This window comes from Falco naumanni, chromosome 8 (assembly GCF_017639655.2).
Source record: "Falco naumanni isolate bFalNau1 chromosome 8, bFalNau1.pat, whole genome shotgun sequence".
Classification (NCBI taxonomy): Eukaryota; Metazoa; Chordata; class Aves; order Falconiformes; family Falconidae; genus Falco; species Falco naumanni.
Window position 1 is genome coordinate 63,796,207 of NC_054061.1, and position 25,565 is coordinate 63,821,771.

Here is a 25,565-nt window from a genome sequence, read left to right on the forward strand (position 1 = left end):
AAATGGTCTGTGACCCAGAGATAGCCTTTTTAGGTAAGGGCTGCACAGACACACCGAACACTCAGGAAGGAAAAAAAAAAAAAAAGCCTACTGATGACACGGCACAGAAAAAAGTGCCCTTAAATACTGCTGTTTCAAACCAGATTTCATACCAGCTACTTGTGACAGCAGAAAACCCTGAAATATGATCATCACAGTCTTCCTGTACAATTCTGTTTCATCAAACAGATCTTCCCCTCTCCCCCTTTTTTCTCAGGCAAGAAAAACTGTTTGCATCTTCCTCAAAAGGACTTATGGAAATACTTTTCAGAATTAAAGTGATGACCTTGAAAGATACAAAATGAGAACAAGCTGAATCTGCTCCCCTCAGTCTAACTAGCAAACTTTTGCAATTTCACTTGTTTATAACAATAACGACTTTTCTAAGATGCATCTGGAAGTCATGAGCAATCATCCATTCGTACCTGTTTCAGAGCTCTCTTTTGGCTCATCTCTCAAAACTCAGGGTTTTTTTTCAGCCCTCCACTCTCTCTATTGGCACTTGCTTGGTCCTATCTCACAGAACTACTGAAGAAATGAAGATGGCAGGCCATCTGTAATACAAACAATATTATTAAATGACAAAGTACTAGAAATGCACTAGAATACACGTGTTACTCCCCAAGGGAGTACGTCAGCAAGAGATCTCAAGAAGTTCCAGCTGTTTTCACCTAACAAATCTCAGGATAAAGCACACTGCTGAAATAAGTCATTTTTTTCATTTCCTAACAGATCAGTACCTTCATAAATAAAAGGATACTGAGTTGTTGCACCACCGCAAACCCGTACCAAAAACTTAGGCCTTGCGAGGGTGGAGTTTTGTTATATGCTGAACAGCTGAAGAATCTCACATTTATGTAAAACAGCTGAGAGAGGCCAGCTAACACCACTGGCATTAAATCAACAATCAAGAACTTGCATTGCACTTGGTAAGATCAAACTTAATCACACAACGTGAATCAAGGACTCTCAGAACAACACGCCCAGTAGCCAACTACTAGCTTATCTTACAATAACATACAACCCTATCAGAATGACTTAAAAAAAACCTTGTGTTTTGTTTGATGTGGTTTACTGTCAGATAGCAAGACCTTTTTCTTTTTAGTACATGCACAGAAAGAAAAAAGCAAATGAAGAAATAAAATGCTTTTCTTATCCCAAAGCTGAAGCATTTCCTGCCTCATCTCAGGTGCTGCGGACACTGCTTTCCTAGCTCTGTACAGGAGTTACAGCACAGGCTATAGACAGTATTTAGCTTTTTATACCGCCACGCAAGCTAAAAGACATGCTAAATGCCATCAACATGCCTAATTTGGGCAACCAATTCTGCACATACCATTTATAATAAACAGCTTCTAAAAAATTTAACCACCTAATCCATCCCCCACCACCAGGATACTGCACATGAAGCAATAATAACCAACAATTAAACCCTAATTTTTCCATGAAAATAAACTGCCACTACTAGAACCATCAGCCAGACTACAGCTACATTATTGCATGACAAAGATACACACATTAACTACAGTTTGTACATTTTTCTTATTTATTCAAAAGCTAGAGGATGACAAAAAGGGTGAAAATGTTTTATGCCACCTATTTATTACATGAACAAATACTTAATCCAAAGGGACTCGTTTTACAAGGCCCTCTGTCCAAAAACGACACACAAATTAGTTTTTATACACAAGTGTTTATTTCTCAAATAAACTTCCCCTTTAAACACAAGGAATGAAATCTAAATCTTCATAAAGATGAATCCAAAATGAAATCCCTCCAGTACATGGTAATCACTGTTTTCTTGGTCACTACTGGCTTTAACTGTTTAACATCAAAAAACAAGGACATATTTAAAAAATCATGCTACTGGATACCTAGCTCTGCCTCTGACCAGCTCTATACTGATCTCCAATATTTTAAAATTTTACATCATCAAATCTGAAGCATTTAATTGAAGAACAGCTGTGCATTAAACACAAACAACTGAACAAGAAGATTATAAGATGTAATCAAGTTCGTAACGAATATAGGTGTTCTTTTCATCATTATAGATCCTTGGATAATGTGCTATCAGAGCATCTTGTGATCCTATGTAGATCGAATTATAGATCTTCCAATAAACATCTCGGACTTTCCTGGCAGGGTGAAACAAACCCTAGAAAACAGAACAGAACAAAATTTATTAAAAGCTTAAAGCTATAACTATCTGTTACTGATTTTAATCAAGTTTTGCACAATAAGCATTTTAAAAAGCAATTATAGTAACTAGCACCACTTATAACCAAGAAGGAACACTAAAGGTGTCGCTGCCAATCTGTGACGATCTAAACTAGCAAGCAGTAACAAAGCATTATTTAAAGACAGATTTTCTTATCTTTTTTCTGCATGGAGAGATGAAGTATATCTAGTTTTGTGTTCCTTCTTTTAAAGTAAAAATTAAAACCTCCTGCAGTATATTTGGTTGAAACCGAGTCTTACCTTTGGCTCTGCTAATAGTGATTTGTACAAAGTACACTAGGTAGGAATACAAGAGAAACTATTAGACCTAAACAAATCAGCATAATTTTAAAAGGTCTAGAGAAAACCGTTCCATATAATAAGAACATACAATTGGTATCTGCAAAAAAAAGACATTGTGCAAGAGACTTCTATCACCTTCCTACTGATGCCAGTATCTTTAGGCTGAGGCCCTCCCACATAAAAAAAACCAACCCACAGTGAAATTCTGTATCTGCAAATAATTAATAAAAAGCTGTCACATCTTCTCTACACTACAGTCATCCTTGCTTCCCACCCACTACCTGAGTTCAGGTTCTATAGCCAGCACAGCAAGAACTGCTACGTGCAATTACACAAACAAGGAGCCTTTGGATTTTACCACCATGTACACATAGACAGAAGGTGAATGGACTAGTGTTGATGTAATGGTATAAATTCTGATTAATGCACTGTTTTCTAGTGCTTCACTCTTACACAGTTTTAAACGCCTTACAGTGTTTCTTGGCTAATGACAAATAATCTTGATTTAATATTAAGGTTACCCTCTCGTTTATCTCACTTCTCACTCGTTCTCATAACCCCTTGCACTATTTATTCCCCCATCATTAGTTAGCATCCTCAAAATTTGTGAGATGCTTCCATTTTGCAAGTCAACTACTACTTCTACACAAACTCCTCAATACCAACATCTGTTTATTGCATATTGCACTTACTGAAGTCCTTGGCACAGAACACCATGTTTAAAGAATACTTTAAAGAGACGGAAAACCACACTGTTTCCCTTTGCCTGAAATCTTACTCAGTTGACTTTTTTGTCCCCTGGAAGGAAGCCCTGCCTGATAACTGCGGTCTCTGCTACCCCAGCACACATGAGGACTTACCTGTAAACAATACTGCAACATTCTGCAGGGACCGATAGCAACTCTGAGGCCCTCCAGAGCCCCCATAACTGCCTGAATGACGTGAGGAGAGGTTTCAAACACATTAGGCCACACATAATTTAACAAGTGATTAAGAGAATCTTCACAGCCAAACCCATAAACACCAAGTGACATATGTTGCACCACGGCACTGGCTGTTTGTCTGTGTACAAGATCCCTGCAAAGAGAACAATGGCCTGTTAATAAATTATACTTAGAAGCAACACGACTGGACAAACATAGTATTTCTTTTCAATAACACTTTTTTTTGAAAGTACTAATACACATTTTTAACCCATACTTACTGACAGCAAGAGGCAGAGTAACAAAAATCAGTACACTAAAAAAAGAGGTGGGAGTTTTCTGACAAATTACTTTGTTCTAATTCTGCAGCAAAAGCACTAACAATAGAAATTATCAAAAGCAGGTTGTAGTGAATCAAGACTTCTTACATTAAGATGCTTGTATCATTTTAGTTTTCAAAAGTAGCAAAGGTTAGTAAAATAGAAGTATGCAATCTGAATTATTTGCAGACAACAGCTTCCAAATTATGCTGGTCACTTAACATCTTTGGCAAACAAGGACAGCAGGCACATTTGGTCTTGTTAAGACCCAGCTACATACTACTTAAAAGTATATGACAATGGCTAACTGTACCCAAATGCACTCACCTGTCCATTAAAGCATCTTCAAGCAATGGTGTAACTGCGTAAATGTAATCTTTTCCCATCTCTCCAATGTATTCAAACAGGAAAGAAAGAGATTTTAACACACCATTCTGGACATTCAGTTCTGGAACTCTGTATTCATTCATGAGCGCAGGCAGCACTGTGAAAGGTGAGCATGTTTCAGCTACAATAGCAATTGCTACTGTAGTACATACTCTGTTCTGCCTTTCCTGTACTTTCAAGTTGTTCAGCAGTGTGGCCAATACATCGTGGGGTCTGGAAGAGATAACAAGCACGTCCATGTCAAGAGATTCAGTGAGGACTTAACTGAGTTTCAAACAGCAAGTGGCAGAAAAGCATGGCTTAAGCCCTCAAAAAAGTTTAGATCACTGGGAAACAACATAAACCACAAAACTGTAAAACAGCTTGAGCAACTGCGTGATCTTATTTTCATTACCAACATTATTTACTTTTCTGTCTAGACTTAGCCTTTTTCCTGCCTTCTGTTCTGTCTCCTGTAAACTCTGGAGAAGAGCAGTAGCCTCCCCACTACTACTCTGATCCTACAGGTAATTACAAACCTGTATTAAAACGATACGCATTTGAGAGAGACAAGCAACGTCCTGTATGGATAAGCGCACTTATGGCATTCCTAGGTTGCTGGCTGCATCTGCGTTAAGTCAATAATCAGCCACTTATTTAAGAAAACGCACACAACGGGAATTGTGCTTTAATTGCCAACTTGCAGTGTCACTGTAGTGGCAAAAAATCCTTTTCAAATCAATAAAAGCATCGATTTGAGGAAAAAGAAAGATTGCGTATTTAAAAGAGTTTACGAAAAAAATACAGAGAGGGTCTGAATGCAAAAGTCATGAAGCAAACAGTTCTTGCTACCAAACTAAGACGCTAAGCTTGCTAACCTACAGGTTTAGTTCAAAAGTACAGCACCCCATACTGATGAAGAGAGCCGACTGTATTCTCCTCCTACAAAATGATTAAAATCAGGTCTACACATTTAACAAGTTAACCAGATAAGTTTGAATATTTCTCACGAGAACACTCACAACTGCCAGCATGTTAGGTAACTGCGTGTAGAAGCGGGTAAACATTAAAACCAACTTACCCAATTGCTTTTGCAATATAACCAAAAGTGTTCACTGTGGCTCTCCGGATAGCTTTCTTGTGAGCTTTTAATAATTCAAGCAGTTCAAAGCAGATCCTCATCCATTCTCTTGCAGAAACATATTCTGCACCTCTGAAAGAGAATACAGTGAGTTACCTGTTCAGTGATGTTAGAAGTTTTTAAGTAATACCACATAAATGGCAGTACCTGTTCTATTTGCTATCAACAGAAGAATAACTGCTTAAGCAATTTCTTTAATCAGTTATCTGTTAACACAGACCTTCACTGGTTAACAGTGTACTCAAAACTTACTATATTTCATGCAAACTTAGAATACACACACGGACAACATATTTCTTACAAAGAGTTTGCAAAATAATATAATTACAATACATTCAAAAGACTCTCTGCTAAGTACCTCATCTTAAACTTTATGCACAACTTCAAAAATATCAAGAGATATGAAAATAAATACCCAGATGCCAAACCTGATACTTAACTTCAGCTTTTGTTACAATAACTGCCCAGAGGGTCAAATATTTTATCATTGGTCAGCTTACCGGTCTGCAATGCGCCCCACAAGATCAATACAGTTCTCCTGTACTTTCTCATGTCTGTTCTTCAAAATAGGTGTAAGCCGTGGCAGGAGATCTTTGATTGGTGGCGTCATCTTGTGCATTCCTGTTGGATTCAGAAAGGCATATTTAGTTTTATAATGCCTTTTCATTTTGCTCTTGAACGGGCATGTAAATCAATACACAAACATACCTATAACATTCACAATAGCTTTAAGTGCTCCGAGGATGCTGCCCAGTACTTCAGGATATTCTTCACCCAGGTACTCATACAACACAACACCCAAGTGTCCCATCAGTTTTTCCTACAGCCAAGTAAAAATATTTACAAATTAATTTTTCTCTCTCTCATTACCATGACATACTACAGCAAATTTCGTAGGAGAAGTCAATACAATACCTCTTGACAAGTCTTCATGACAACTGCAGTACGAGAGATCAGGTCAGCAGCCTGCTGCCTAACTTTAGCTGATTTGTTGTTCAGACGCCACAAGACTGTACCACAGATCTGTGGCAAGTAGGGTTTCACTCTTTTGCCTAGAGCATTAACTACTGTGCCAAAACCATTCAGCATCACAGAATCCTGTGTGTAAAAACAATAGAAAAATCAGACCAAAAGCAACACTACATTTTAATTAAACTTGACATCATCTAAAATTGCTATTGAAATGCTAACTTTCCAGAGCTGGTTTCTGAATTTCATCGATTAGAGCATTGACATCTAAAAAAGGATTCTAACAATATAATTTAGAAGCATATATTTCTGTACAACTAACTGTGATCTAGCTTACAACTACAGTGAACCACACACTGAATATCCCTGGCCATACCTCCGTGGTCTGCTCCTGAAAGGCGTACAAGATGCCATCAATAAGTTGTTCTTCCAGTTTATGATCAATGTCTGCTGCCCCCAGATTTCCCATTATCTTCTCAATTGTTTCCATGACCATTTTTCTGTACTGCTCAGCCTCATCTTTCAGATCATCCACAATCCTGGAAATAATTTCTGCTGCTCCAACTTTATTTGCCAGCTCCACAGTTGTATCAACCAACTGAAATATGCAAACATTAAATAAGCAACCATTGTTAAAATCAACTTTCTACATCTTGAAAATAAGCTTCCCTACTCTGAAGGGGAGAAACAGCACCACGCATGTTAAGCCTGCTACGAACAACTGCTTTTACCTTTAGAAATCATCCAATGTCCTAAACACCACAAATGGGGTGAACTACCCCCCTTACAACTGGTGTAGACTCTATTCACAGATGTAAAATGCCTTGATTGCTCCTGAAACCCAGTGAATCTTCTGCCTATGCAACTTCTAAATTACTAGTCCAAACAAAATTCAGTTTCACAACATACAAGGCAAAATCAAGCATCTAGCCTGAATAAACACTCTTAACGTGAATTTTATTCTACTGTAAGTAATTTTCCAACTAAAAAAACAAAATACCTGTCTGTAATTTCTTCTGTCCAATGCCATTCTGTGCTGCCAGAAGTGTTTGAAAAAAGGGGGCAAGATTTCTGTTTTAATGTAGTTTGCTTCAACACCATCCGTACCACAGCACTGCTTTACCACCTGACAGGAAATAAAAATTCAACAATTTTAATTGTGTGTAGGGTTTGGGTGGGGTCTTTTTGTTTTGGCTTGGTTTGAGGTTGGTTTGTGGGTTTTTTTTTCAAGAAAAGGATAAAATACGTATGTTTTGTATTAATACTAAACAATCGTTCTGACATACCTTCAACACAATTTTTTTCATCTCTTCATCAGGAGACTGGAACTCCCTGATAAGGATTAGCATGACTTCTCTGGTATAATAGTTTGCATACTCAGCATCCATGAGTGGAATCAGGTAACCAATAGCCTTCAAAAAGGCAGCCAAACCCTATTTAAATGCAGAAATGTGTCTTTAGTGAGTTACAGAAGATACACATCCATTTCATCCAAACTACTAAATCCAAATTACATCCAAATACATCCAAATTACTAAATACTAAAGGATTTAGATATACCTTTCCTCTGTGTTGACGTATACCCTTCCATAAAGGCTTCAGAACAGAATCAAATGACTCAATACCATAGGGAGTGGCTGCCTCTGCCAAAGCAGCAATAGCCAAAGCACTGATGGTGCGAACTTTCTGCTGCTCATCCACCAGACCTGCAAGAGAATAGTATTTAGTACTACTTCTTGTACTCGTGTTCTTGAGCTCCTTGAGTTCAAACCAGCAAAAACAGAGGGGCAGTATAAAAGGGATTAACTCATTTTCAGGAAAACTGAACCACTGTACCTCCTTCAGAGTCAGCTGAATTATTTCTCAGCATCAAAAGAACACACAAAACAAGGTCCTTACTATCACTGTGCCTCACTGGGGTACAGAAAATTTTCCAAATATGAAGCTAATTAAAAAAATAATAATAAATCTTTGCCTAGGAATGCAGAACTTACCGTGTTCAATAATTTCAACCAAGCTCCTGAGATGAGGCAAGATAGCACAACCCATAAGGATAGCAATCTGCTGAACAATCTTGATGCCGGTATGCCTAGCCTGCCAGGACTTTTTGCTTTTACAGACAGCTTTCAGGAAGGGCAACAGAGAAGGAATGCCCAAAGCAGAAGCAACAACAGCAAAGGCTCGAGCTGTTGTATTTCGGACATATTCATCCATATTGTCGATATCAGGTCGCATTGTGGAGATCATTGTCGCCAAGCCAGCAGCCTGAAGGAAAAACATAAAGAACATACCACTTGGATTTACAAACGGCATAGTTAATTCTTCTGCCATGCCTATAAACATACACCTATATGTAAGCTAATTCAGTGCCTTAATGAAGAATGGAAGCTTTACCTTAGCCAAGTTTGAAATAATTTCTCTGCCTTCCACTCTAGCATAGTAGTCTTCATCAATCAGCAGTGGTTCAATAACGACAAGGATCTGAAAGAGATGAACAAATTACTATTACCTTTCATTAATACTTTCAGTAGTATTTCTTGCCCTACTAGATTCCATGAAACAGAAGGTGATTCTATGGATCCAAGCTTAAATCTTTATCTTGACGGGAAAAAAATTAAATTTATTATGCTCTTTGTTACATCTCTCTGTCTCTAAAGGACCTAGACTGGAGATACTATCTAGATCAGATAAGATCCCCAAGTATGCCTGTATCATTTTTTATATCATGCCTTAATGCTGAAGCCCACACTTCGATCACACTACAAGAACTTGAAGCATGGCTTAAAAAGACGTATGAAAGCAAATTATTTTAAAAAAACATAGTATCGTCCTCTTCTGGTATGCAAATAAAATACACACTTCTCCAGCAACGATCAGAAAAAGCAAATCAGAGATGAAATAGTGAATTGCAACAAACCTTGTGTACGTATGGTCGGACCAAATCATCCAGTTTGTAAAGAATTCTGTCGATGACTTTGACAAGCAAGTGACGCTCCTGATCTTCAAGTGTCGGTGACATCAGCAGAGGCAGAATCTGATTAAACAATGGCCCTGCTCCAAACTCCCGTGCTTTATCAGTAATTTGTCGCAATGCAGCCTAAACAAAACCAAACAGCCTATCAGTAAAACTAAGAAACAACACTGAACCATTACAAAACAGGTAGATATTAACGAAGTTAAAATGTAATTCACTGTAACCACAGGCTTCAAAATACTCTCTCCTACCACTGCAAAACTCTACTTCAAACATTTTTATGCTAATCTGTTTAAAAGCAAATGCATCAAGAGAAACACTCTGATGCTAGCTCCCAGATACTCAATTTTCAAGAAAAGCACGCTCCTGGTCTAGTATTTAGAACGGCTCCATCTGAAAAGTAGCTTACACAGCACTTACTTGCATCTGGGCAGCTTGGTGCTATGGTCAGTTTAGAGCAAAACTGTACAGAAAAGACTGCCAAGGTATTGCAGAATGTGCAAGGCTGAAACTTAACTGAGAGCTAACACTGCTAATGTAAGCGTAACAAGGAAAAAACCAGAAAATTACAAAGCCCTGTAAGCAAAAGGCACTATAAATCTAGTTTCTCATAACTGTAGAAAAAAAGTGAGGCCACGTACTATTTAGTGACCAATGTTACTATACAAAGAGCAGCAATACTGAATTACATTGAGTGACAAAAAAAGCCACACAGAGAAGAGGAAAAAAGCACTTAACAGGTGTGTTGGTTTTGGCTGGAATAGAGTTAATTTTCTTCATAGCAGCTAGTATGGGCTAGGTTTTGGATTTGTGTTGGAAACAGTATTGATAATACAGGGATGTTTTAGTTATTGCTGAACAGTACTGGCACAAAGACAAGGGCTTTTCTGCTCCTCACCCCACCAGCGAGCAGGCTTAGGGGCACAAGGAGTTGTGGGGGACACGGCCGGGACAGCAGACCCCAGCTGGCCAAAGGGATAATCCATACTGTATGGCATCATGCACAGCATGTGAACTATTGGGAAAGTTAGCAGCGAGCAATTGTTTTTCATATGCATCACTTGTCTATCTTGGTGTTTCTTTTTATGTTGTTGGTATTTTCCTTTTCATTATATTGTTACTATACTAATATTTCAACTGTTAAACTGTTCTTATCTCAATCCATGAGTTATCTCTTTTCCGATTCTCTCCCCCTCCTCCCACCGCTGATGAGTGAGCAAGCAGCTGTGCGGTGTTTAGTTGCCAGCTGGGGTTAAACCACAACATATAGCAAAGTTTAGGAGATTACCTTAAAGAGAATCCCATGGACAACTGAAACTAAACCTGAAAGCAAGTATAGATTTTTTTGAAAATGTAATTACATAAAACGCATCTGACAATTAGTCTTACCTTTCTCATGGGAGGTGTGCCATTCTTTATTTTCAGAAGTAATTTCATGATTTTTCTCTCCTTCTGTTCTTCAGGACTCAAAGTTGATTCATCAACATCAACCTACAAGTAATTCCAGATACATAAATAAGCATTGCTACATATTCAAAAGAAATCAGGAAACTTTATAATCAGCACGAATGAAATCTCATTTACCAGCAGTTTATCAAAGTATTGGATATCGTCCGGTTTTAGGAATGGTAGATTGCCAGATGGCTGGTCATTAACACTCTTCATAGTTCTGTCTTCTGTCTGCATGTGGAATCCAGTCATACCACCCAAAGGTGTTGGAGTTGCTGTAAGCTTGCGAGCTGGAGTACGAATAGGTACATAGCCAGCCGGTGGGGGAAGAACCTACAGAAGAAAGAATAAAATTTATTTTATCGTAACAGATATATAAAAAGAGGAAGGCATCAAATACAAAACATTACTGAACTTCCATTTTATGTGTTTGGGGATTTGTGTGAGTGTTACTGCACACATTAGATCCCATGTTCACAGCAACGCAAACAAATTCACTGTGCCAGTTTATATCCGTGCTTATCCTGTATTGACAGTCTTTCAGAAGAAAACTCACTTCCACTGCTGAGAGCTTGAATAACAAACTTCAAAGTCTCTTTACAAAATATTCAAGAAGCAATTCATATCTGTATAAACACAGCATACTTGCTGACCTAGAATTTGTGACTCTCTCCCATGTTTTTCTACATCTGGACTTAATTTTATCAATCCATTCAGAGCTGATTTCTAGCCTTGACGGGCATTCCCAACGTTGACAAGCAGAATAATGACCGACTGGCTCTTGAGATCACCTCTCATTCTCCCTTTCTAATGGATTTACAATAAATCAGTAACCAAACTGAACAAACATCTACAACCAATAATCAATACTTAAAGGTGAAACATTCTACTTCTGGGACAACTTGGTTAGAAGAAAATGTAAAAAAAAAAAAAAAAAAAAATCAATAACCCCTGGCAAAAGAAAAACCAGATGATTGTTTGCTGTATTTTAATCCAGATGAATTACCTTATATCCTTCTGGAAACATAGCATCCAATTCTTCATCAGAAAGTGGTCTGTTTCTCTCATCAATTTCCCTTTCCCAGCGCCAAGCCTGCAGCTGTTCAGGAGTCATGCTCATGATATGACCTACATTCAAATGTTAAAAAATTATTTTAAAAATAAAATCTTCTTTATGCAGAAGGAGATGACTTTGTTTACTTAATCTTGAAATGCACTCAAGCCAAAGTTTCCACAGCACTTGAAAACTGTAGCCAGTAAGAAGTCAGTACTTTTAGAGACTTTCATCATTTTTTTACCAACTAAACTGAACAGGAACAGACGTATAACCTTCATCTCGATTCCCCTCCAGAAATTAGTTGCTGGAGGCATTAAAAATGGTAAACTGAGCATATACTACTGATGGCAGAAGAACATCTTAGGCAGAAATCTACTTCAAAATATAATATAAAGATAAATGCTTCATTTCCACACAAGTGAAGCCTCAGAGAATGGACTAGGCTTACCTGGTGTAGGAGTTGCCATGTTCATAGCTGGTGTACCAATGGGTGTTTTGCCAGGTGTCAGAACAGGAGTGCTGCCACCCATCTGGCTAGCAGGTGTTTCATCCCATCGCGACTTTCTTTTACTTGCTCCTGGGGTTGGTGTCTCACCAATGGAGTCACCACCTCTATCCGTACGAGGCGTCTCAGCCCATCCGCTGCCATGTCCCGGAGTATCTAAGAAAAAACAAAACAATTTTCACAGAAAGCTGAAGAGTATACACTCCAACTGTAGTATCAATATCCAAACCCATTTTCAATATCGCATTGATTTGTGTAGACATGAGGGCAAGTATCAAAAAATACACTAAACAAAAAGACTGCCTCGGTGACTATTGAAAAAACCACAGGCATTAAACTAAAAACATCCAACTGAGAACTTCATTCTATGAAATAAGTATGTTTTGTCTTGTTGAGTCTTAGCATAAGTAGTAAGATTCTAAAAAAGACCAGGAACTCAGGTGTTTTAGAAATTGGACAAAGATACTTCATGTACTCCCTTGATAAAAAAGCATTAAGGAGCAACGGCATTTCACCATTACATTACACATGAGCCTAATTCAAATTAGGCAGGTGAGAAAATGCTTCCAAAACTTCTTTTAATTCTAGCTTCTTAAAAAAAAAACCAAAACAAACAGTTCAAAAACAACACACACAAGTGTACTCCAAAAAGCAATTCAACATCAGCTCCTTTACAATGACCTTGACGCATTAAAATCCCAACGTGAAGCCATCAATAGACATACCACAAAACTTTGATTCAATTTTTGAGCTGAGGTGCTTTCCCGGATGCGAGTTAAGCTAGCAGGCAGAGCTCAATGCCACAACACGGACGGAAACACCACCTCGCACCAACCACTAGATGTCACACTTCCAAAGCTACTGTTTACCCAAGGCGAAAAAATCCTATACAATTAACCATTCCAAACGTGTAACACGTTTTCCAGTTCACCATAAATACCTCTTTCTGTTTTAGGCGTTTCATCCCATCGATTTTTACGTGCACTGGAAGTGGCACCTCCGTGGCCTGGAGTGGCGTGACCGGGCGTGTCCCGTCCAGGTGTTGCAGCTCCTGCTGGTGTATGACTGGGAGTCGGATCCCATATTTTTGAGCCTGGTGTGGCACCAGGAGTTTCACTACCCTTTGCACGGCCCGGAGTTTCATCCCATCGCAGAGATGGTGTATGTCCAGGAGTCTATACCAGACAAAATCGAAAGTATTAATCTCTCTCATACTACACAGTAAGAGACTGCTAGTTACTCATTTTCAGTAGAAAAGGATACTTCTGAAATTCAAAAGGATAAGCACTAATGCCTTCCGTAGATAAACTGATGAACACTAGGATTATTACCTCTGCTTGATCCCAACTGGATAACTTTTTAGGTGTAGCACCAGGAGTCTGATCAGCTGTCTGATCCCAACGCCGCTTGCGTTTTGAAGGTGGCTGAGACGCGGCTCCATTGACGACTTTAAGCTCTCCAGCTTTAGCTTTTTCAGCTAGCTGTTGCCTAATTTCCCTCTATTCAAGGGCAGAATGAGACAAACATAAGAAAGAGGTTTGCTGGAATAACATGCAATTAGCTACCGTTCTAATTTCAAGGTCGTTCTCAAATGTATTGTACTGACAAAGCAGCCATATGTTTGGAGGTGCTGTTTTTAAACGTATTTCTTATAAAAGCCACTATTACAACAAATACGAACGCATGGAGAATTTTGAGTGCTATCAGTTTCTGCTACCTCTATCTGTGCCTCAAAAATCATTACACATCTGTTTCAAACAAGTTCCGCTTCCGTAAATTAAAGGTGGATGAGTTAGAAAATGTGTTCATTTGACTTACATCCGACGACTTAAGAGAGCCCTGAAATTATTATTTAAAAATCTGAGACGATGCTGTTACAACAGCACACTGACCCAGGCTGGTTTTCACTTATCAATGGATCCATAAGCACTCAAGACTGTCAAAATTACAAACTAATTCCTCATTAAGGTAAGTCAAGTAGGGTAAACCAATGTAAATCTACAGAGGTCACTGGAACTACAAGCTCTTGCTCTAATTAACAATATGGCACCATAGGTATTACACAATAAATTTGATTATATAACCAGAATCTTCTTCCTCTTGAATTTTTAATAGCCATGAATAAAGCATGTATTTTTACTTCTTTTTTTTTTTCTTTTAGTATTTAAAATAAAATGTCAATCTTGCACCAGTACTTAGTACTGCAATATCTGTTTTCAGTGCTTCAACAAAAGCCCTTTAAAACCTCCCTGGACTCCCTTTACACAGAGCTCACAAAAACAAACATCTCTGACACTAAATACCTCTCAGTGACTGTTAGTTTTTGTCTTTCATCCTCTGAAAAAAAATTAACAAAAATTCCACGTGATATAAAAAAAATCCAGACTAAAATACATTGAGACTATTTCTCCCTCCATTGTTTAGGTACTGTATAGAACGCATGTTTTTTCGAAACTTTCATCTTTAAATTCTACTAACTTTCAACACACAAAGAACAGGATTTTCCAAAGAAAAGGACTCATTAAGACAAAAAAAAGTCAACAGAACTTCCATTCTCCCTTCCTTATAACACGCTTTCAAAGGCTATAAAATGAAACGAAGTGGAAAACCCTCCCCTCCACACACCTCTTCTTTTGTTAAATGCTGTTCACGCATAACATCCATGTATGTTCTGGCATTCATTTTAGGATCTGGTGTCTTCCCTCCTGCAGAAGAGAACAGCAACAGGAATAGAGCACAATGAGTACAGGATAAGCAGAAACCGCTGACTTTTTCTATTGTCCTGCTCTAATATTATATTATTCCATGATCATTTAATTTTACTTTTTGATTGAAAATTTTAAAAATTACATGTATCTTACGTTTATTCAGTTTGCTGATCAATTTAACCTGTTTGAACACAAACATAACTACTGCAGTTTCAAACAAATATTTTAAAGCCGATATAAATGATAAAATGACAACACAGTTAAGAGTCTTCAGAAGTGATGGGTTCCTGGGTTGCTAATCCGGAATACGTACACTTTCGTGCCTTTGTCTCCATCAGCAGTTCTGACTTCAAGCAGCAGAATAGAAGCCTAGAAAATTATCTCTTTACCATTAGTAACACTTTGGAAAGATATTTATATTCAAAACATTACCTTGTGTAAGCTGTTAAATCCTAGTAATCTGACTATAAATAACTACTGCATACCTAAGTAATGTTCAAAATGTTTTATCATATAGACCCATTTATAAGTTTGACAAATTTGGACACGTCTCCCAGATCTTCTAGTGTCATATTGTAAAAGGGCTTCATTTAAAAAATCAAACCAAACCAAACCAAAACACCCCAAAAAACTGTTTGATGACTTTTTCCCCCTCTTGTCTTCTCAAGGTACAACTGTGATTGGGAGCTGAATGCAATACAGTACATACACCACCACAACGATACTCACAGGTAATGGGTTTTGTATACCATATGTTGGTTTATGCTGTGTATCTTGCGTTAATTAAGCTTTTAAATACCTTACAAGAAGCCCAACTTTATAAAAATGAGACTTGTCAAGAAAAACACTTTTCTTTAAGAAAAATGTGCAGGTTTGCTATACAAGTGGTATAGCATTATAATTTAGGGAAAAAAATAAACTTCTTTAACATTTCTATGCTGAAGATCATTGCCCAATTGGCTGTGTCATTCTGACACTAGCTTTGATAGGACTTTCCTTTGGAATACTTTTTCACCATAATCTACACAGGATGTGTTGAACTGCACCCTTAAGAATGCAGACAGGACTGGCATATAGCAGTACTGCTGTAGGAAAGAAATTAAGGACAGTTAGTATGGGCCTGTGAATGCTGACAATACATGTTTATATCAATTACAATTAAGCAAGTAAAATAATTAATATCCCTATTAATTCATGCAGGCTGAAATTCTCATTTGTAAAACCTGCAAAATAGCTACCATTTTTAAGCCAACAGGCACCTTAATGCCACACGTGAAACTCACTCACCTGAAGAAAGTTTCTGTCAGACCCACTAACACCCCTTTTCCTGACTTGCATTCTAAAATTATCAGAACAGACTTGAACTATTAATAGTATCAAAGTCTTATATATGCTTTTGTTTCTTTTAGCTATACCACCTAAGTTTACATAGGATGGTAAGAATAAGGTGCTCTATTTTGAGAACTAGCATTTCAAAAGCAGTAACCCTGTAAATCTATGATTTGGAATGAAAACTTTCAAGGTACTGAAAGAATTTGAGCACTCAATACACAAGCTGTTCAAAGTATAATGCACAACCCAAAACAAAATGAAAAGAGAAACCTTTAACCCTTTGTGTTTCTATGGCAATGGCTCATTATTTTCTTGTCCTTCTACCTGGAAAGAAAATTCGTATTATAAAGATGAAGAATATGGCATCTAGGTTTTCAACCAAATCTCTATGAAAAGGGGATGTTTAAAACAAAACTAAGTTTATAAGCATGCCAACAGAAATCAAAGGGCTAAAGACAATTACAGACAACAAATTTCATAGAGGGTATAGAAAAGTCAAAAGAAATTACCATCTGCAAAAGGATCAAGACGCTCAGGGGAAATTATCATCATCCGCCTGTGCTTCTTGTACTCATCTTCCCGATCTGCAATCTTTTGAGGACGGTGTTCTGCAAAAGGATCATACTAAAAACCGAAAAAAGCCTGTTAGTCACATACGTGAGAAGAACAACACAAAAAGTGTCTGGTGACCAAAAGCCTGTATTTGTTTTCAGTATTACTATTTTTAATCTCAGCTATGCAGGAATGTCAAAACACTATGTTAATATAGATTTTACTTCTGTGACTGGAATTTTGGTTTGGATTTAAACACAGAATTTCTTATGAAGTAACTTCTGACAAAAATTTGCTATTTTAAGTTTATTCATTCGTTACCAAAGCCTACCATGCTGCCTGTCATTCCCCTTCTTTTGGCAGGGGGATTTAATGCTACTTCATATGTTTTTAAATTTTACAGTTAGTTTTCCAGTTGTCCAGTCCAAGACATTAAGTTTTCCAGTTCTTTTCATTTTTGAATTACCTGACCTACAAAAAAATTTTTTAATAGTTTAGTGTATACGCCCACATTGCCTTTTACATGCAGAAGTACCAGTTGTTATCACCCTGTGGAATTCTAAACTGCAGTAGTAACAAGCTTAAAGCAAAAATAAAATACCACATCCCTTTACATACACCCTGCATGTAAATCCAGAAAACAAGACCTGCTCTCAAAAACGCTCTGACACTTCTCGCCCTTAATATCTACAACAGTATTTTATTGTGCCTTCAGTTAAGATGTACCTGTTCAGTAGATTGTGGTATGTCATTAAGCAATGCCACTGGAGCATGGTACCCTGGCTTCTTCTGGCCAAGCAAACTGGTAGAAGGGTAGTCATCATCATCCTGTCAATAAAAAGACATGGTGAAATTTGTTGTGTTAATATTATATTTAGATAAACTAATGTCAAATTAACATACTGTGGTCAAAGAAAAGATGAAAACAGACAAATAGAATAGCTAATTCTAAATTTTAGCAAGCTTCTTCATATAGCTTGTTTTATTACTCCCAAACTGCTAAAACAGATAAACCTACCCACACGACTAAAAAGACTACTTTTTCTCTACAAAACTCAAATATTCTGCAATATGCTACATTTAATCAAGTACACTGTCTACGCTAGTTACACAAAAAGTCTGTATTTCACATTAGCACTACTGATACAGCTCCTTAGTTGGTATGGGAAAGTTGGTGCGCAGAAATTCAAACTATTCTTTCTTAAAAGTCAGCTAGATATAGAACAAAACTTCAGTAGATAACCCTACAGAAAAAGCTTCAGAAACTGAAAACTTCGGAAATACATTAATGTTAATTTAGCTATACCTTCTCAATCACAATAGCAGTAATAAGTACTCAGAATGCATTAGATGCTTTCACAATCTATTTTCTCACATCAGTAGCCAGTTTCTGTGCAGTAATTTACAGCAACCCAAAAGAAAAAATGCTCTTAAAATATGAACTGATTTTTGTGAGATCCTGTAATGGAAGTTTTTAATTAGGGAATTCTTATAAATCTGCAGATGACATAATACATCACTAGAAAAAAATAGTATTAACTAATACTAAATTGAACATAACAATCTTCATTCCTCTTAAAAATACCATTCACTCTGCTTAATCTGTAGTTTCCTATGTATTTATGGTCAGAACTGTAGTCTCTTACTGCTCCTACAACTGAAAATGTGATCAAACGTTTGACATTAGAAATTAACATAATCTTACAAGCAGGATACACAAGGAGAACATAATACAGTGAAAAAGTAAATTCTCAAAATTTGCTCTCAAATCGCATGCAAAGAAATAGAAACCTTAAAACAGTCACTTCGGTTTGTTGGCCCAAGTTTTATTACACTTTTTCACCATCATTTTTCATCTTGGCAGCAACAACAGAACAATATTAATTACTCCATACAAGGCTGACACTGATTATGTACCAGGCCACCACTTTTTGTCTTCTGCTTAGGCCTACGTGACTTTCAAAGCACAATGACGTACAAGCCTGACTTAGAACTTAAGAGCTTCTCTGGTAAGACATATTTACTTCTGTATGGCTTTAGATATCAGTAACTGCTTTTACTTTAGCAACTGCTATTAAAAATTACACAAAATCAATTCCAAAATACTTGGAATGCATGCCCTACATATACAAATATATAAAATCACTTACATCTTCCAATTCAGTTGCTGCAATAGAAGTGACATATCCAGCAAATCTGCTGTCACTGCCACCATAAATTTCTTGATCATAGTATCCTGTAGAATCAAGGCCTACTCCTTGTGCTTCATCAAGGGCAGGCTTTTTTCCTTGAATTTCTCGAATCTGTGCTTCAATATCTAGGGTAAAAACGCACACACACAAAAAAAAAGGTATTTTTACGCATATACACAAAATGTAATATTCATGTTACTATGTACAGCAAATTGAGTTTTTCACCCTATTTCAAAGATTATATCTAAGTAATAAAAAATGACACAGAAAGCTATAAAATCATGATATTTATAAGCAGCTTTTTCTTAGATTATTATTATAGTATTATCCAGCAGACTACTTCAGTTGTATGGCCTAGAGCAAACTATTCAAACCCAACTGTTAATGTACCTCATCTTCCAACAGCAACGGCAGAGAAGGCAATTTATACCGCAGTATTATTTCTCAACACTACACTAATACAACACTTTCTCAGTGAATGTAATTCATTTTAAAAGCCTTTGAAAATGTTATCACCAATAAAAAAAACTCATTTTGCTAATTTAAACAAATCTGTTCAAAAGAGCTACTACATGAGTTGTCAAATCTGAGAAAATTTAATAAAACAACACTTTATTGTGTTATCTAACATATTGCAAATCTGTATCATTTTTGAACAAAGGAAAAAACTCTTTAATATGGCAAATAACAAAGTAGCCCCCACTCCCTCCCCCCCCAAAAAAAATTAAAAAAAAAGAGAGAAAAAAAAGGACCAGTTTATTTTCACTCTGGCAGCTAAAATGTTACTCACTCATGACACTTCCTGCCTGCATGCCTGCACTACCTTCTTTGAAGAGACTCTTGATAACAAAAAAACATTTAAACAGGATGAATGGGAGCCTTTTCATTCTTCTAACACACCAAGGTCTGACTCTTATCAACTTTGGTGGTCATGTTTGACCTTAGAAATTTGGTACTTTCGGAGAGAACATTAACTTGTTAACACAGAAAACAAGGAACCAAATTAAACCATGCTTTCTTCCTACCTGTTGTAATGCAACAAGAAAGTAAGTTACAGTAATCAAACTGTCTTCAACAAATGTAATTGTGATGGAGGTACATTAAGGCACAGCTAACTCCCTAAAAATTACTACTGTTTCCATCTGAATTTTGATTCAGCAGGTACGTAAAGACAATTATCCATACAATGCGAATTTCAGTAAACAATTATTTTTGTGGCTAAAAAAATACCCACAAGTTGCATTTCATGGCTGAAGGAATACCAAGGATCATGCCTGAGCAGGAGGGTTGGACTGTATCACAGAATGGTCGGGGTTGGAAGGGATCTCTGGACATCACAGAGTCACACCGAATGGTCGGGGTGGGAAGGGACCTCTGGAGATCATCTAGTCCAACCCCCTGCTAAAGCAGTCACCTAGAGCTGGCTGCACAGTCGCATCCAGGAGGGTTTTGAATGTCTCCAGGGAAAGAGACTGCGCAGCCTCTCTGGGCAGCAGAAGTACATTTGTGAACTCAAGAGTCCCAAGCACAGAAGATACATCATAGTAGATGGTAAAGAGGATCTTGCTCCAGCCAGTTAAGGGCTCCCACTGAACTTCTGCAGGTATCTAGCACACAGTAACTTGGACAGTCATCTCTGTGTTACAGAAATTCATGGTATCTGCCTGTGACTCAAAAGAAGCTGAAACCGGACAAGAGCCTTATGCTGCTGGCCATGATCCCCTGCTGAATCCTGCCCCCAGGTACACAGAACTCCTCCTAAAATCTGCACAGCACTGGGGATTCCACAGAGTCCAAACCTTGAGACACACTGTTCCCCAATACATCACTCCCTGGAGAAGCAGCAGAAAGAAGCTACTGCCGAATCAGGGATCCCTCCCTTGCCTTCAGAGGTCTCGGATTATCTTCAGAGACACACCACACGCATCCCATTTACCACTGCTGTCTTAAGGTATTCCAGTTTTGTGAAGTGGTCCTGTGGTGTGGCTGTGGAACCGATACAACTCAAATATTTCGCTCACAGATTTTCTGGTTACTTCTGTTTATTCCAAAGAGCAGATCAAGTTCCCGATTCCTTTTGCAGCCTGGTGCAATGCAGCACTGGGGTGAAAGGGAATACCTAAAGCTTCCCTTGCTACCAAGGACAACAGTACTGGCACCGAGTGTTTTTAGAGTACAATGACATTGTTTCTTATTGCTAAAGAGCAGTTACTAGAACACACTGCCTCTTTAGTAGCATATTAAGTGCTGGTTGTGCATCCATAGCTGTCAACTTCTACACAAAAAAACCCTACAGATCTTGCCTACAATGCAAAAGCCTTTCCACCATCTATCCACTGAATCAATCGAACCATGTAGCTCAGCCAAATAAAGCACCAGTAAGTACCCTGCCATGCAGGAATGGGCCACAGAGATTTGCTTTTGCCTGGGCTCCCACCACTACTACCATCCACAAAGTCTATTAAAACAATTGTGGGATTTCTGCAGCAGAGGCATTAGAACAAAAATATTTTTCTATTAGTAATTCTTACCAACACTTTACATACTAAGACCTTGTTCTCTTATTTTATTCTTAAATAGCTGCATTTACTGAAGAGGGTATAGATGTCATTTACTATTGGTCTCCTTTAAATTAGAATGACTACAACTGTTTGCAGACTAAGCAGCACTTTCATTTACTTACAGCAAAACCTGCTGGGTTATCTACACCGCAAAAAAAAGTCTACACAGGGTCTATAGGGTTAACAAACCCTCACACTTATAGCCACCATAGTTTTCAACTAATGCTATGCATTATGCTCTAACTGGCATTTTCTTAAAAAGCTCCTACCCTATTTAACAAAGCACTGAAATACAAATCAAATTAAGAAAGAGTCATCACAAAGCTTAATACGTTGTGTAAAGCAAAGTACTTGTTGGATGCTTTAGTCAACCAAGACTAAAACAAACTTCAGTCCAAGAAACAGTAAAGGGAGTGGGACTTCCCCCCCCCCAAAAAAAAAAAGGGGGGGGGGGGATCAGGCAGGGAGATATATTATCCCATATCCTACTGATCATTCCTTTTTCTGTATTTTACTCTACTTAATATATTTTGGTATTTTAAAAGAAGTTTCAAATCAACTGTGTTTATTAAAAGTTACTAAAAATGTTGAATATTATTAAATTCAACATATCTGAACTCAAAGTCACTGAGAATCCAGCTCACAGCCACATCATGATAGCCTTTCTCAAAATACACGCTCCATTACCATACATGTAGGTCTACTTGCAATGTCTGGAGTGTAAGACATTCAGCATTTAAAAAAACAAAAACAAACCCAAAAAACACTCTAATCAGATCCTGTACTAAAGCAGTATTTTACAGCATAAACAGCTTCTATGTTTTCATGCCTTATCACATTTTTGCACGTTTAGCTTGCCCCCTGCAGCTTTATTTCTAGCTGCTTTAACACTCTCATACATGTTAAGTCTCTCTATTAGGTTTGGACATCTCTTCTGCACAAGAAAAAAATTATACAAATTAAAAACTGCCTTAGACAGCATTCAGAACTCAAGCATTTATTGAGCATTCATAAGCTGCCATTTAAAACTTTACTTCCCAGCCTATAACAAAGAGCTCCTCCTCAAACTATTAACTGAAACAATCTACACTGTTTTCAGACCTCTTTCAAGTTGCATCTTGAACAGATCAATCAACAAGTATTTAACAAACAGTACAAAGACTTAAGAAAATCTTCTAAGGCAATTTAGTAACAACTCAATTTGGAAAATCTGTCAGGAGCTGAAGAAAGTAAGACAGGATAGAACTCGGAAGAAAAATAATCGAGGTGTTCAGCTAATACCCCCACGTTGGGAAAGATCGACATTACATGATCATACCCAGTTATATGTTATTTTTTTATTTAACTAACTAACCACCACCACCCCTTAAAACCTGTTCTGACAAAGCTAATCAAAACACCAGGCAACTGGATGCATGTCAATGTTTTCATTAAAGTCAAGAGACCACCATTTGCTTCAATAAATAACCAATTTAAGTCAAAAAACAACTACTCCTCTACTATTTTATTATTAGAAGCTCTTTAGGTAATATGAGAGGCAGAGTTATGCGTGGATAATGTGAAGGGTAATACTGTGATGGATAATACTGCGTATCTCACACAAACTTTATGCATGTTAAAGAATATAAAGAAAAAAGGCAGTTTCTGTAATTCAAAACAGAATGTTGTTCTAGAATGCTAAAAAAAAATACTGATTTTTTTAAAAAGTGAGAACAACAGTTCAAGCTTTTTTTCATCCATAAATTCAATTAGATCTGCAGCATTAAAGACTATATTGGCCTCGCTTCCATGAGAGATGATGCCTCTCCATTTGAAAAGTTTTTTCAGCCCCAAACTCCCTGCTCCCAAAGGTGAGGCCTGCCTGGGTGCCTGCCCACCTCACAGCTCTGTCACTCTGCAGCGGCCTCTGCTTAGTGAATCACTGATGTCACTAACACAAAATGCAGCAGATCGCCTATCATACACAGAAACACACGTAAAAAACCAAAGGCAAAAAACAGCGGAAGCGGTAAAATCCTAAAAACTACTCTCCCTCGCCTGAAGCTATTTCAGAGCGGGGCAAGCCACAGCCGCTGTCCGTGAAGAAAGCTCTGCTGCGTGCTACGAAGAGCCGGGAGCGGGGCGGCCACAGAGCAGCTGGGCGCGCAGCCTGCCCCCGGGCCTGCCGCTGAAGCCCTGGGACCAGCGCGCTGCGGCGGGAGGACCCAGCCGGCCCAAGCCCCCGCGCTAAAATGGCAGCTGGAGCGCCGGAGACCTCACGCTGCTTTTTCTCCTCCTCCGAGGCACTTTTCCCCGCAAGCACCACTCGGCACGGCGCTCAGTCCCAGCCGGAGCCATGCTGGCTCCCAGCGGGCAGCACCCGCCCGCCCTGCATCCCCGGCCCTGCCGCTGCGGCGCCGGCCCGAGGGGCGGGCGAGGGCATAGCCCCGTGGGGGGACGGGGCGGCGTGCGGCGCGATGCGCACCGGGCGGCGGGGCCGGCCCGGCGGGGAGAGGAGGGGCGCGCAGCGGCTCAGGGCCGACCCGCCGGGGAAGCGCCGCTCGGCCCCGGCGGCAGCCCGGCAGGGACCCGCGCTTCAGCGCCGCCACCGGCCCCGAGACAAAACCGGAGCTAACCGACCCGCTCCCCTCACCCCCCCGCGGGCCCGTCAACTACCCCTCGGGCCGTGCACAGCGGGAGACATCCCCCCTCAGGTCCGCTGTGCCCCCCCCCCCCCGCGCGCCCGGCGGCGGCCCGGGCATGGCGGTGACACAAGCAGAGACGCCATTACAAACGGGCCCGGCCCGCCCGCCGCAGGGCCAGCCCGCCCGGCCCCCACCCCCGAGGCCGCGCCTGACGCTGCCCACAGCCGGGGAGAAACACAACGCGAAGCCCAGGGCAGGGCGCGGGCCGCCGCGGCGGCTGTTTTTCGGGCTTTTTACCTTCGTGGGTTTTGGCGATCTTCGCCATTTTGTGCAGCGCCAACAACGCCGAGGCGGAACTGGCGCGGCCCCGCCACTTCCGCTACGAGGGAAGGCCGGGAGCGCAGTGCGCGAGCGCGGCTCGGGGCCTCCCGCCTCGCGCAAGCGCGGTGCCGGCGCACGGCGGGCGTCGCTCCAGCGGCTGGGCAGTGCCCGCCCACCCGGTGATGGACGGCGCGGCGAGCCAACGGCAGCGCGGCGGGGCAGGGGGGCACGGCCACACCCCCGGCATAAAGCCCATATAGGTATACTGCCACGGGGGGGTCAACCTTTCAGTTGGGGCTTGCGAGGGGGCGTGGAAGCCGTGTGGCTAATGTTGGCAGGTGGCACCGAACTGGCCAAAGCTGCTAGCAGGTGGGAGAAGGGATTCCGAATCGTCTTACATCGATCCGTACGAGAAACAGTCTCAAGATGAAGAAGGTGAACTTAATTACGAACAAAAAGCAAAAAATTCTACATACTGGAATTCAAAATCAAGTGTATGAATTTGAAATAGCAATGAATAATCAGAAAGTGATCACATGGACAGCAGAGCAAAGCTAAATGTCCATCAGCAGCAACATGCCACTGCAGAGGAAGAAAATCCAGTTCCAGGCCATTAAATTGGCATTGCCTATAAAACGTAGAAAGTGATCATTCCACTGGGCACAGAGCCGCTGATGGAGTGCGCGGTGACGGAGCTCCCTCTGGGACTGCAGTCCGACAGATGTGGACAAACTTGATACAGCCTAGAAGAGTGTAGGAGGCATGATTAGAGGTTTACGAAATGTGACCTAAGTGGGAATGGAAACAGAAATTGTTCAGCTGCTCTGCAAGAACTGTCCTTCTGCAGTTTCCACATTTCATTTGGAAACTGTGAACTTTTTTCCCAGTTCTGCTGATGTAATATACACATATTTCAACATTAGTGTCTACAGTATGCATCATAACTAAGTGAGATTGATTCTATCCACAATGCAAAGCCCTGGAAGCTTTCCCTTACAGTCAAGTGTTGTGA

At 39.5% G+C, this 25,565-nt stretch overlaps 1 protein-coding gene across 4 annotated transcripts; it reads right to left on the reverse strand.

Moving 5' to 3' along the window:
* Positions 1 to 1,712: 1,712 nt before the first annotated feature.
* On the reverse strand, positions 1,713 to 24,653 carry SF3B1 (splicing factor 3b subunit 1). Of its 4 annotated transcripts, XM_040602953.1 has the most exons (25): positions 24,530 to 24,652; positions 19,006 to 19,172; positions 17,582 to 17,683; positions 16,813 to 16,927; positions 14,889 to 14,968; positions 13,595 to 13,762; positions 13,204 to 13,438; positions 12,207 to 12,419; positions 11,708 to 11,829; positions 10,837 to 11,034; positions 10,642 to 10,743; positions 9,196 to 9,375; positions 8,673 to 8,759; positions 8,273 to 8,543; positions 7,839 to 7,984; positions 7,565 to 7,711; positions 7,279 to 7,404; positions 6,655 to 6,876; positions 6,225 to 6,407; positions 6,018 to 6,129; positions 5,810 to 5,930; positions 5,250 to 5,381; positions 4,130 to 4,402; positions 3,420 to 3,636; positions 1,713 to 2,194 (listed from the first exon to the last, which is right to left on the reverse strand). In XM_040602953.1, the coding sequence occupies exons 1-25, from the start codon at positions 24,555 to 24,557 to the stop codon at positions 2,036 to 2,038; spliced, it is 3,906 nt and encodes a 1,301-aa protein (XP_040458887.1). In that variant the 5' UTR covers positions 24,558 to 24,652; the 3' UTR covers positions 1,713 to 2,035. The 4 variants fall into 4 exon arrangements, with proteins under 4 accessions (XP_040458887.1, XP_040458889.1, XP_040458888.1 ...); XM_040602955.1 differs by lacking the exons at positions 17,582 to 17,683; positions 19,006 to 19,172; positions 24,530 to 24,652 and adding an exon at positions 15,285 to 15,340 and having other exon boundaries at positions 16,813 to 16,831; XM_040602954.1 differs by lacking the exons at positions 16,813 to 16,927; positions 17,582 to 17,683; positions 19,006 to 19,172; positions 24,530 to 24,652 and adding an exon at positions 15,285 to 16,594.
* Positions 24,654 to 25,565: the final 912 nt, after the last annotated feature.